The 12,500-nt window shown below is 50.2% G+C and overlaps 1 protein-coding gene across 1 annotated transcript in view; it reads right to left on the bottom strand.

Moving 5' to 3' along the window:
* Positions 1–5,955: 5,955 nt before the first annotated feature.
* LOC133129002 (vascular cell adhesion protein 1-like) overlaps positions 5,956–12,500 on the bottom strand; it is an 11,492-nt gene continuing 4,947 nt past the window's right edge. Inside the window, exons 6-12 of the mRNA XM_061242806.1 lie at positions 12,437–12,500; positions 11,451–11,711; positions 10,378–10,643; positions 9,686–9,704; positions 9,192–9,452; positions 6,788–8,148; positions 5,956–6,563 (exon numbers count right to left, since the gene is read on the bottom strand). The exon at positions 12,437–12,500 is cut by the window's right edge and continues 197 nt beyond it. Coding sequence (XP_061098790.1) covers positions 7,997–8,148; positions 9,192–9,452; positions 9,686–9,704; positions 10,378–10,643; positions 11,451–11,711; positions 12,437–12,500 — 1,023 coding nt within the window. The 3' untranslated portion in view covers positions 5,956–6,563; positions 6,788–7,996. The remainder of the gene's footprint in view (positions 6,564–6,787; positions 8,149–9,191; positions 9,453–9,685; positions 9,705–10,377; positions 10,644–11,450; positions 11,712–12,436) is intronic.

The raw sequence follows: 12,500 nt of genomic DNA, 5'->3' as shown, positions 1-12,500 counted from the left end.
TCTCCGCTCCTCCTGCCTCTGACTCAAACCCAAACCCACACTTCTTCTTCGACGCTCATTTCCAGACCCTTCCAGTGTAAAGTCGATGGTGCAACAATGTAGGGCGGCCTGTAGCGAAGTGGTTAAGGTAAATGACTGGGACACACAAGGTCGGTGGTTCTAATCCTGGTGTAGCCACAATAAGATCCGCACAGCCGTTGGGCCCTTGAGCAAGGCCCTTAACCCTGCATTGCTCCAGGGGAGGATTGTCTCCTGCTAATCAACTGTACGTCGCTCCGAATAAGAGCGTCTGCCAAATGCCATTAATGTAATGTAACAACTGTACCGTAGTACAAATGCGAATCAGGGACAGATTACGTCTCTCACTCTCACTCGCATCAGCTTCCCTAAGGCGCAGACTCCAGTAAACTTCTTCCTGGGGCATCAAAATGCTTTTCAGGAGCCCATGGACAGTCAGTGGGTGACATAACAGGCACTGGGTCCTCTGTGGTCAGTCTGTGGTTTGTTGTCAGCAGGCAGACACCTGGGCTGAATCTCAGCCGCCTGGGCTGAATCTCAGCCGCCTGGGCTGAATCTCAGACGCCTGGGCTGAATCTCAGACGCCTGGGCTGAATCTCAGCCGCCCGGGCTGAATCTCAGCCGACCCCCCGGTGAGTGGCAGCTGCTGGACTCACAGGGCGTGTGGAATAGATGTGGCTTCATTCCGTCCAAGAGCTGAAACCAGCCTGCAGGATCCTGCCGAACCGACCGTGGAAGTCTAGCGGAATACGGTCCTTTCTGACCGTTAATTCCCTGCCCTCCCATCCACCAGGGGGCAGTGTGCTCCCCCTCGCTCTCCTGCAGCTGGGTCAGCTCTCCTTTGGGATTGGGATTTTGTTTGGGAACGACGGGGAATGGATCTGAAATCACGCTCAGGAGGTTCTGTGGTGCCTTTATGGAGGGTAGGGTGGGTCAAACTCAGGTTTAGTCGAGCCTTTTGTGTTGGTGTTTCTGTACTTAATTACGTGATTGGTGCTATGTTGAATTAACAGGGTTGTTGGTTAGTAGGGAGTTTATGCCAGCAGGTGCACCAGCTTTGGGGTTTCCTTTCGGGAACTCATATCCCAGAATGCACTATTAATTATAGGTGGTAAAATGTGAACAAGGTGTCTTAAGTTTAGCCTGTTACTGTGTACTGTGTATACAAAGAAAACAACAAGGCTTTTTCTACTATGCCCTTATCTCTCCTACACCTTAAGTCCACATGATTTTCAGGTCGGATTTTGGGATATTCTTTTGGCAAATGTTTATATGCCGTAAGTGCCTGGAATATACAGTACTGTGCAAAAGTCTTAGGCACCTGTATAACATTCTGTACAGATAATATTCTTTCAAAAATAATTCAATGAAAGGTCCTAAATAAACATACTATACATTTTACATTACATTTTAGTAATTTGGCAGAATAGTTAAAAACTGAATCAAATCTATATTTTTTGTGACCACCCTTCGACGTTAAAACTGCATCACTTCTCTGAGATAGCCAACGCTGTCCTGCAGTTCTATAAGACAATCAGCAGGGAGGTTGTTCCAAGCATGTTGGAGAACTTGCCACAGTTCTTCTGCAGACTTTGGTTGGCTCCTTGCTTCTGATGTAAAAAGTAGTCCATTGCTTACAGTACAGTACATGTTACTTTTTAAAATTAAATACAAAAATGTCTCTTTTTTGAAAATGAATATTCTTTTTGGAAATCTCAAATGTGTTATTTTATACTAACACACACTAAAAAATAAACATATATATAATAAAGTCTAGGGTGCCTAAGACTTCTGCACAGTACTGTACAGTACTGAGAAAATGTGTACAATGTGACTTGGTGTGTGTTTATGCTTTTTCAATGGTTTCAATAATACTATCTAGTATATTTATGTTTTTAGTCTCTGAAGACAGAAAATGTAATTGTACAAGGATTTTATTTTTTAATTGCTTCTGTACTTCTCATGTGTAACCGCTAGAGGTCCCACGTGCATTAATACATTTTCAGCTTCCAGAAAAAATAAATTCACATGCCCTTAAAAGCCTTAAAAGTGCTTTCCTGTGTTGATACTGTCTGCCCCCAAGTGCTGCCTCCGGAGTCTTAGAGGAAGGAAGCTTCCTGCACTGGAGGTCTTTGAGAAGATGGCAAGGTGGCTTTCTATTCTTAGAATTTCCCAGGCACGGGAAAAGTGTGAGTCAGAGAAAGTGTGATGAAGTGTTTGAGCTTTGGGTTCAGCCGGGTCACCAACGACAAAAACGACAAAAATACAAAAGTCAAACCCTGTGGAGCCCAGGGGAGGTGTTCTGAGTGTTGGACGGTAGATTAACAATTCTGTAAAGAAACGGTATTCTGTGATTTCCTTCTATTTGACCCGTCTTACTGCACTGTAGAATCTGCATGCGGAGTGGCTCTCAGCTTTAGACGGTGTTCCTTTTTGCTGTCCGTTTCTGAGTCTCATTTTACTAAGGTGCACAGCGCTGGCCTGAGGATGTAGGCCTGAGGATGTAGGCTTGTTTTGCGTACAGTGCAGCGTTCTGGTAATAGGCGGGTGAGAGCAGCCCAAATGGGACCGCTCTGAGCTCATGCAGGGGAGTGGGTGGAGTTGCTGAAGTTCGGGTGGTTCATATGTGCACAGGGGAAGCTTCTAAGTTTGTTATATTTTCAGTAACAACAATAATATTTTTTGTATTGTTTGGCAGCATTCGTTAGCATTGTGTTATCCTGTAATAATCTTCAGGTTTTGAGTAATTGTTCGTTTGACCCAGTTCGGCGCAGGAAACCGTGCGTCCCAGAGAATTGTGGAAAGTACACTGTTGCTTCCTCCCCTGTGAGCCCGGCACACCCTCCCGCCTGTAACGCCTGCAAACGGCGGGTCCCCCCGCGGGTTCGGCTCACCCCACCACTGATACGCATGCAGTACATCTTTTAACGCAGTCTGTCTGTAGCTACGTTACTACGCTAGCTAGTTTGTGGCCGGGCAACCTGTAGCCGAGGTGTGTTACGTTAGTTCTACACGCTGCTGCCTTCCAGTCGTCACTGCGGGATGGAAAAATATGAGTGCAAACGCAGGGACAAACTGTGCTGTTTAACCCCCGTCATACGATCTGAGGCCCTGGTGCTGTGGCAGCCGCCTCACGGCCTGGAATCATCAGCATGAAGACACGTTTATTTGACCTTCAATGACCTGGTCATCAAGCTGGTCTAGCTGGGTATGAGCTGGTCAAATACCATGGCCAAGCTGGTCATGAAACTGGTCTAGCTTGGCATGAGCCTGTCATGAACCTGGTCTAGCTGGGTATGAGCTGGTCATGAACCTGGTCTAGCTGGGTATGAGCTGGTCATGAACCTGGTCTAGCTGGGTATGAGCTGGTCATGAACCTGGTCTAGCTGGGTATGAGCTGGTCATAAAGCTGGTCTAGCTGGGTATGAGCTAGTTAAGCTGGTCTAGCTGGGTATGAGCTGGTTAAGCTGGTAGCTTGTGTAGCTGGGTATGAGCTGGTTAAGCTGGTAGCTTGTGTGAGCGTTTCAGAACATAGATGTGGAGCTGGGAGCTGGTCCCACCGTAGGTGGCTCAAAGCCGCTTCAGTGAACACCAAAAGCAGATGCTTCCACAGATTCTGGCACGTTCTGCGCATTAGTAGTTTATGTGCTCCCAGTGTGGGCTTTTCTCAGTACTGGTGTAATTAAATGCGTGTTTGTGTTGGCACGCCTTTTGTCTTAACGCAGGAAGAAGCCCCTGATATAGTTATCAACGTTCCGTGCACTTTTTCTGTAGCTCTCTGTCGAACACAAACACAGGCCAACTGTTTAAAAAGGGAAACAGGATGTAGAATTTAAAAGTAGCCGTTTTCTGCAGTCATTTTGTTGCAGACTATTGTGTGAAGTTTGACTGTCTGCCCCTTATTCTTACACGTAACAGCAGTTGCTTTCTACTGGTTAACCAGTCTACTGAGGCTATAAGCAGTCTCATCGAGAACGAGCAGGCTGGCGGTTTGCAGAGAGGGGTACGATGGTCAGTACAAATGTTTTGTGGAAAACTGAGATGCATCTGAGTAACAATAATACAGGCACTAGGGTTCGACTCCTAGGCAATTGTTTCAAAGTGTAACCTCTTGCAAGGTTATGCAAGTTGGGGAACTTTTTCAAAAAGATCTCTTATCTTGATGTCCAGTCTGTTCTAAAGATCACCTGTTGAGTTTTACAGCCGCAGACAATGCTGAAAAAAAACAGCTGAAGCTATATTTTGACAAAGGTGGTAGCTGGTTGACCAGCTCAGAAGCTACCAGCACTAGCTGGTTCACCAACTCATACCCAGCTAGACCAGCTTTATGACCAGCTTGGGCAGGTTGAGCAGCTTATACCCAGCTGGTCAAGCTGGCGTGGCTAGATTTTACACCAGGGTTCCCACCGATCATTAAATCATTTGTTTTGTCAGTAGCCCAGTGGTATATGATGTCAACAGTGGTTTAGAGACCAGGCTTACCAAGAGAACTGCACAAGATGACTCAAATATGATCGATGGCAAAAGATGTTTTGCATGCGTTTGCATTAATAGTTTTGTACCTTTGGGAAGCTGAATGTGAGAACAGCAAAAAACACATTGTTCTGAGAGAAGCCTGGTCCATAGCTGCTTGCTAGTAAAACTCGTACAAATCAGCACAAATGGCCCTGTTTACAGTTATCTTGGCAACATCCTTCGTCCATCTGTCGAAACCTTGCATTCCAAACTGGAGCATCAGCACGCAGAGGTTTCGGACATCGTTGCAGGGTTCAGGGTTCATGCCGATCTGTGTCCCAACAGGAAGAGCGCTTCTCCTGTGAGAGGTCAAAGGTCAGAGCCACAGTCACATGGAGCATTGCTGTTATTGTTACAATCTGACTGACTGGACTCATTTGAACTTGATGGTGTTATTATACTCAGTAGTATTGCTGAGGCCATGGATGTGATTATTGTTATTGTTCCTGTGCAGATTAGAGAGGTGATTTGAGTTCAGTTCCACAGGGCAGCATTTATATAGCGCCTTTATCCAAAGCGCTGTACAATTGATGCTTCTCACCCACACACCCACACACCCACACACCCACAGTGATTGGCTGCCATGCAAGATGCCGACCAGCTCGTCAGGAGCATTTGGGGGTTAGGTATCTTACTCAGGGACACTTCGACACAGACCGGGCAGGGGATCGAACCGGCAACCCTCCAACTGCCAGACAACTGCTCTTACTGCCTGAGCCATGTCACCCCACATAAATGGCTGTAGCGGTACTGGGTATGGATACTGTGCTAATGCTAATGCTGCACTAATGATAATGCTGTTCTAATGCTGTGCTAATGCTAATGCTGCACTAATGATAATGCTGTGCTAATGCTGCACTAATGATAATGCTGCACTAATGATAATGCTGTGCTAATGATAATGCTGTGCTAATGCTAATGCTGCACTAATGATAATGCTGTGCTAATGCTAATGCTGCACTAATGCTAATGCTGCACTAATGCTAATGCTGCACTAATGATAATGCTGTGCTAATGCTGTGCTAATGCTAATGCGAGGATGGCCGGCCGCCCTGTGGAAAGGACACAGCCAGCCAAACTAGAAATGAGGAGGTGTGTAATCAGTGTATTAGGGAGTGTGTGTGTGTATATATCAGGGAGTGTGTGTGGGCGTGCGTGTGTGTGTGTGTGTGTAATCGGTGTATCAGTGGAATGCCTCCCCTGAGGTTCATATGGTTTTTAAATGTGTTTACGTGCGTGTGGGGAAGGAAACATTGACTCCTTGGGGTATGTACAGGACGGGCGTGAGTGAGTGCGTGCGTGTGCGTGTGTGTGTGTGTAAGTGTGTCCGTGTGTGTCTGTGTGTGTCTGTGTGTGCGCGTGTGCGCGTGTGCGTGTACTGACAGACAGGCGTGATACTCTGTTGTCTGGTGAAACCACAAATGAAAAGGCTCTTTATTGAAAAGGCTGCCTTACTGCCCTCAGGGACACTGGACAAAAAAGCACTGGCTTTATTTTAAGTTTATTTAGACAAAACACATTATACTGTACAAACCTATACACACACAAACACACATTTATACTATATGTACAATTATTTACACTGTAAGAAATTTGCCAAAAAAATTTTTTTGGATGGGCTGATACTGCAGGTGTTCTTTGGTCATATTTCCTGATGAAATTATTTTTAAAATCTGATACCCTCCACACTCCCATGCCCAAATAAAGGAGCCACACACAAGATAGGTGACATTACATTACATTACATTATTGGCATTTGGCAGACGCTCTTATCCAGAGCGACGTACAACAAAGTGCATACCCATAACCAGGGATAAGTTCGCTGAAAGACCCTAGAGGTAAGTACAATTTCAACTGACCCCCCCTTTCAGTTGTGGAGCTGTACAGCTGACAGGAGACTCACTGTTTCACTGAGATTTATTCTAAACCCTTTTCAAGAGGACTCTTGATTCATTAAAAAATATATATATAATCTTCATAGGCTCAGTGCATTCTTCTCATGAGTAACTGATCATATTGCATAGTATGCGCTGCAGACACAGCGGCCCTCCAGGACTGGAGTTAAACCTGCAGACACAGCGCCCCCTCCAGGACTGGAGTTAAACCTGCAGACACTGCAGCCCTCCAGGACTGGAGTTAAACCTGCAGACACAGCGGCCCTCCAGGACTGGAGTTAAACCTGCAGACACAGCGCCCCCTCCAGGACTGGAGTTAAACCTGCAGACACAGCAGCCCTCCAGGACTGGAGTTAAACCTGCAGACACTGTGGCCCTCCAGGACTGGAGTTAAACCTGCAGACACTGTGGCCCTCCAGGACTGGAGTTAAACCTGCAGACACAGCGCCCCCTCCAGGACTGGAGTTAAACCTGCAGACACTGTGGCCCTCCAGGACTGGAGTTAAACCCGCAGACACTGCGGCCCTCCAGGACTGGAGTTAAACCTGCAGACACAGCGCCCCCTCCAGGACTGGAGTTAAACCCGCAGACACTGTGGCCCTCCAGGACTGGAGTTAAACCCGCAGACACTTCGGCCCTCCAGGACTGGAGTTAAACCTGCAGACACTGTGGCCCTCCAGGACTGGAGTTAAACCTGAAGACACTGTGGCCCTCCAGGACTGGAGTTAAACCTGAAGACACTGCGGCCCTCCAGGACTGGAGTTAAACCTGCAGACCCTGCGGCCCTCCAGGACTGGAGGTAAACCTGCAGACACTGTGGCCCTCCAGGACTGGAGTTAAACCTGCAGACACTGTGGCCCTCCAGGACTGGAGTTAAACCTGAAGACACTGCGGCCCTCCAGGACTGGAGTTAAACCTGCAGACACTGTGGCCCTCCAGGACTGGAGTTAAACCTGCAGACACTGCGGCCCTCCAGGATTGGAGTTAAACCTGCAGACACTGCGGCCCTCCAGGACTGGAGTTAAACCTGCAGACACTGGCCCTCCAGGACTGGAGTTAAACCTGCAGACACTGTGGCCCTCCAGGATTGGAGTTAAACCTGCAGACACTGCGGCCCTCCAGGACTGGAGTTAAACCTGCAGACACTGTGGCCCTCCAGGACTGGAGTTAAACCTGCAGACACTGCGGCCCTCCAGGACTGATGGTGAGATTTAAAATCAATTATTGAACAAATGTAAATGCAACATTTGATTCCCAAAACATTCCCAGACTGTTCCTAATGTAATGTGGCCATTTTGTTGCAGTGTGACAGACCAACATTGTGAGTTTCAGTAGTAGATGAAGTCTTTTAACTTCATGTTTGAAGAGGGTCATTCAGCAGACAATTTTAATCCACTGCCACTCACAGGAAGTTCCTCGTCATGTCCTTGTGAACGGTCAGGTTCACCTGCCCTGGCCTGCGTGGAACCAGAATGCCCCCCCCCCCCCCCGCTGGCTTGCAGCACTGCCAGTCTGCCACACGGTGGCGCTGTTGCAGGAGGCGCTGCCTGAGGGACGGCCCCACACGGCTACAGCATGGACAGCGTGTCCTTCGTCAGCTCGTAGGCCTTCATCTTCCTCAGGTGCCGCATCGTTACCATGGCGCCGGTGGTTACCATGGCTACCCCGCCGATGGCAGGCACCAGGACCTTGATCAGGAGGGTGCTGGCCTCGTACCGCCCTGTAGGGAGGGGGGGGGGGGTCACAGGAATGACGCAATTAGTAATATTTAAAAAACGGCAGAGCATTTTAAAGGAGCCAAACAGGAATGCAATACTCACAAAATGACATGCGTACGTGTATAATGTACGGTCCCCTCCAAAAGTATTGGAACGGCAAGGCCAATTCCTTTGTTTTTGCAATACACTGAATACATTTGGGATTGAGATAAAAAGATGAATACAAGACTATAGTTCACACTTTCAGCTTTTATTTCCTGGTATTTACACCAAGATGTGTTAAACTACTTAGAACATAGCGCCTTTGGTATCAGACCACCCAATTTTTAGGTGAGCAAAAGTATTGGAACAGAGTATTTAAGTAAATGAGAGTAAATGACACTTAATATTTGGTAACATATCCCTCGCTTTCAATAACTATCAAGCCTGTGACCCATTGACATCACCAAACTGTTGCATTCTTCTTTTGTGATGCGCCCAACAGCGTTAGCCGCTAGGTGAGGTAGCCTTACCCATCACACTGAGCGTTAGCTGCTAGGTGAGGTAGCCTTACCCATCACACTGAGCGTTAGCTGCTAGGTGAGGTAGCCTTACCCATCACACTGAGCGTTAGCCGCTAGGTGAGGTAGCCTTACCCATCACACTGAGTGTTAGCTGCTAGGTGAATTAGCCTTACCTGTCACACTGAGCGTTAGCTGCTAGGTGAGGTAGCTTTACCCATCACACTGAGCGTTAGCCGCTAAGTGAGGTAGCCTTACCCACCACACTGAGCGTTAGCTGCTAGGTGAGGTAGCCCTACCCACCACACTGAGCGTTAGCTGCTAGGTGAGGTAGCCCTACCCACCACACTGAGCGTTAGCCGCTAGGTGAATTAGCCTTACCCGTCACACTGAGCGTTAGCTGCTAGGTGAGGTAGCCTTACCCACCACACTGAGCGTTAGCTGCTAGGTGAGGTAGCCTTACCCATCACACTGAGCGTTAGCTGCTAGGTGAGGTAGTCTTACCCACCACACTGAGCGTTAGCTGCTAGGTGAAGTAGCCTTACCCGTCACGTTGAGCGTTAGCTGCTTAGTGACGTGGCCCAGCTGGTTGGAGACGTTGAGCTGGTAGAGGCCGGCGTCCTGCAGCTTGACCTGCGGGATCCAGAATGTTCCGTCCTGGGAGACGCGCTCTTCGCCGCCGCCCTCTCTCGTCAGGACGAAGCGAGCTGGCGGGGAGCTGACTGCGCGGCAGGAGACGGAGACGTTCTGACCCTCCTGCACTTCCCCGGACGGGGACACCGTTACCGTGGTGATGCGGGGGGGCGCTGGGGGGCGGGAACAAGGGAACGGCACCAATCAGTGAGAGAGGCTGGACTGCATGTTTTTATTTTTTCATGAGTATTGCTGCCCGATGTGGGACTGATCATGTCCAATTGACACCCCAATTTGGAATGGCCAATTATCCATTTGGTCTTTGCAGCCATGGTGTCCTGCTATCCCTCCCTAGGTAGCCCTACCCACCGCATTGAGCGTTAGCCGCTAGGTGAGGTAGTCTTACCCGTCACGTTGAGCGTTAGCTGCTAGGTGAGGTAGCCTTACCCGTCACACTGAGCGTTAGCCGCTAGGTGAGGTAGCCCTACCCACCACACTGAGCGTTAGCTGCTAGGTGAGGTAGCCTTACCCACCACACTGAGCGTTAGCTGCTAGGTGAGGTAGCCATACCCATCACACTGAGCGTTAGCTGCTAGGTGAGGTAGCCTTACCCATCACACTGAGCATTAGCTGCTAGGTGAAGTAGCCTTACCCACCACACTGAGCGTTAGCTGCTAGGTGAAGTAGCCTTACCCATCACACTGAGCGTTAGCTGCTAGGTGAAGTAGCCTTACCCACCACACTGAGCGTTAGCCGCTAAGTGAGGTAGCCTTACCCACCACACTGAGCGTTAGCTGCTAGGTGAAGTAGCCTTACCCACCACACTGAGCGTTAGCTGCTAGGTGAGGTAGCCTTACCCATCACACTGAGCGTTAGCTGCTAGGTGAGGTAGCCTTACCCACCACACTGAGCGTTAGCTGCTAGGTGAGGTAGCCTTACCCACCACACTGAGCGTTAGCTGCTAGGTGAGGTAGCCTTACCCACCACACTGAGCGTTAGCTGCTAGGTGAGGTAGCCTTACCCATCACACTGAGCGTTAGCTGCTAGGTGAGGTAGCCTTACCCACCACACTGAGCGTTAGCTGCTAGGTGAAGTAGCCTTACCCGTCACGTTGAGCGTTAGCTGCTTAGTGACGTGGCCCAGCTGGTTGGAGACGTTGAGCTGGTAGAGGCCGGCGTCCTGCAGCTTGACCTGCGGGATCCAGAATGTTCCGTCCTGGGAGACGCGCTCTTCCCCGCCGCCCTCTCTCGTCAGGACGAAGCGAGCTGGCGGGGAGCTGACTGCGCGGCAGGAGACGGAGACGTTCTGACCCTCCTGCACTTCCCCGGACGGGGACACCGTTACCGTGGTGATGCGGGGGGGCGCTGGGGGGCGGGAACAAGGGAACGACACCAATCAGTGAGAGAGGCTGGACTGCATGTTTTTATTTTTTCATGAGTATTGCTGCCCGATGTGGGACTGATCATGTCCAATTGACACCCCAATTTGGAATGGCCAATTATCCATTTGGTCTTTGCAGCCATGGTGTCCTGCTATCCCTCCCTAGGTAGCCCTACCCACCACACTGAGCGTTAGCTGCTAGGTGAGGTAGCCTTACCCACCGCACTGAGCGTTAGCTGCTCAGTGACGTAGTCTTACCCATCACACTGAGAGTTAGCTGCTAGGTGAGGTAGCCTTACCCATCACACTGAGCGTTAGCTGCTAGGTGAGGTAGCCTTACCCACCACACTGAGCGTTAGCCGCTAAGTGAGGTAGCCATACCCATCACACTGAGCGTTAGCTGCTAGGTGAGGTAGCCTTACCCATCACACTGAGCGTTAGCTGCTAGGTGAAGTAGCCTTACCCACCACACTGAGCGTTAGCTGCTAGGTGAGGTAGCCTTACCCACCACACTGAGCGTTAGCTGCTAGGTGAGGTAGCCTTACCCACCACACTGAGCGTGAGCTGCTAGGTGAGGTAGCCTTACCCACCACACTGAGCGTTAGCTGCTAGGTGAAGTAGCCCTACCCACCACACTGAGCGTTAGCTGCTAGGTGAGGTAGCCTTACCCATCACACTGAGCGTTAGCTGCTAGGTGAGGTAGCCTTACCCACCACACTGAGCGTTAGCTGCTAGGTTAAGTAGCCCTACCCACCACACTGAGCGTTAGCTGCTAGGTGAAGTAGCCTTACCCGTCACGTTGAGCGTTAGCTGCTTAGTGACGTGGCCCAGCTGGTTGGAGACGTTGAGCTGGTAGAGGCCGGCGTCCTGCAGCTTGACCTGCGGGATCCAGAATGTTCCGTCCTGGGAGACGCGCTCTTCGCCGCCGCCCTCTCTCGTCAGGACGAAGCGAGCTGGCGGGGAGCTGACTGCGCGGCAGGAGACGGAGACGTTCTGACCCTCCTGCACTTCCCCGGACGGGGACACCGTTACCGTGGTGATGCGGGGGGGCGCTGGGGGGCGGGAACAAGGGAACGGCACCAATCAGTGAGAGAGGCTGGACTGCATGTTTTTATTTTTTCATGAGTATTGCTGCCCGATGTGGGACTGATCATGTCCAATTGACACCCCAATTTGGAATGGCCAATTATCCATTTGGTCTTTGCAACCATGGTGTCCTGCTATCCCTCCCTAGGTAGCCCTACCCACCGCACTGAGCGTTAGCTGCTCAGTGACGTAGTCTTACCCATCACACTGAGAGTTAGCTGCTAGGTGAGGTAGCCTTACCCACCACACTGAGCGTTAGCCGCTAAGTGAGGTAGCCATACCCACCGCACTGAGCATTAGCCGCTAGGTGAGGTAGTCTTACCCGTCACGTTGAGCGTTAGCTGCTAGGTGAGGTAGCCTTACCCGTCACACTGAGCGTTAGCCGCTAGGTGAGGTAGCCCTACCCACCACACTGAGCGTTAGCTGCTAGGTGAGGTAGCCTTACCCACCACACTGAGCGTTAGCTGCTAGGTGAGGTAGCCATACCCATCACACTGAGCGTTAGCTGCTAGGTGAGGTAGCCTTACCCATCACACTGAGCATTAGCTGCTAGGTGAAGTAGCCTTACCCACCACACTGAGCGTTAGCTGCTAGGTGAAGTAGCCTTACCCACCACACTGAGCGTTAGCTGCTAGGTGAGGTAGCCTTACCCACCACACTGAGCGTTAGCTGCTAGGTGAAGTAGCCTTACCCGTCACGTTGAGCGTTAGCTGCTTAGTGACGTGGCCCAGCTGGTTGGAGACGTTGAGCTGGTA

This window comes from Conger conger, chromosome 5 (assembly GCF_963514075.1).
Source record: "Conger conger chromosome 5, fConCon1.1, whole genome shotgun sequence".
NCBI classification, from domain to species: domain Eukaryota; kingdom Metazoa; phylum Chordata; class Actinopteri; order Anguilliformes; family Congridae; genus Conger; species Conger conger.
This window is presented reverse-complemented; position numbering and strand designations above follow the sequence as displayed.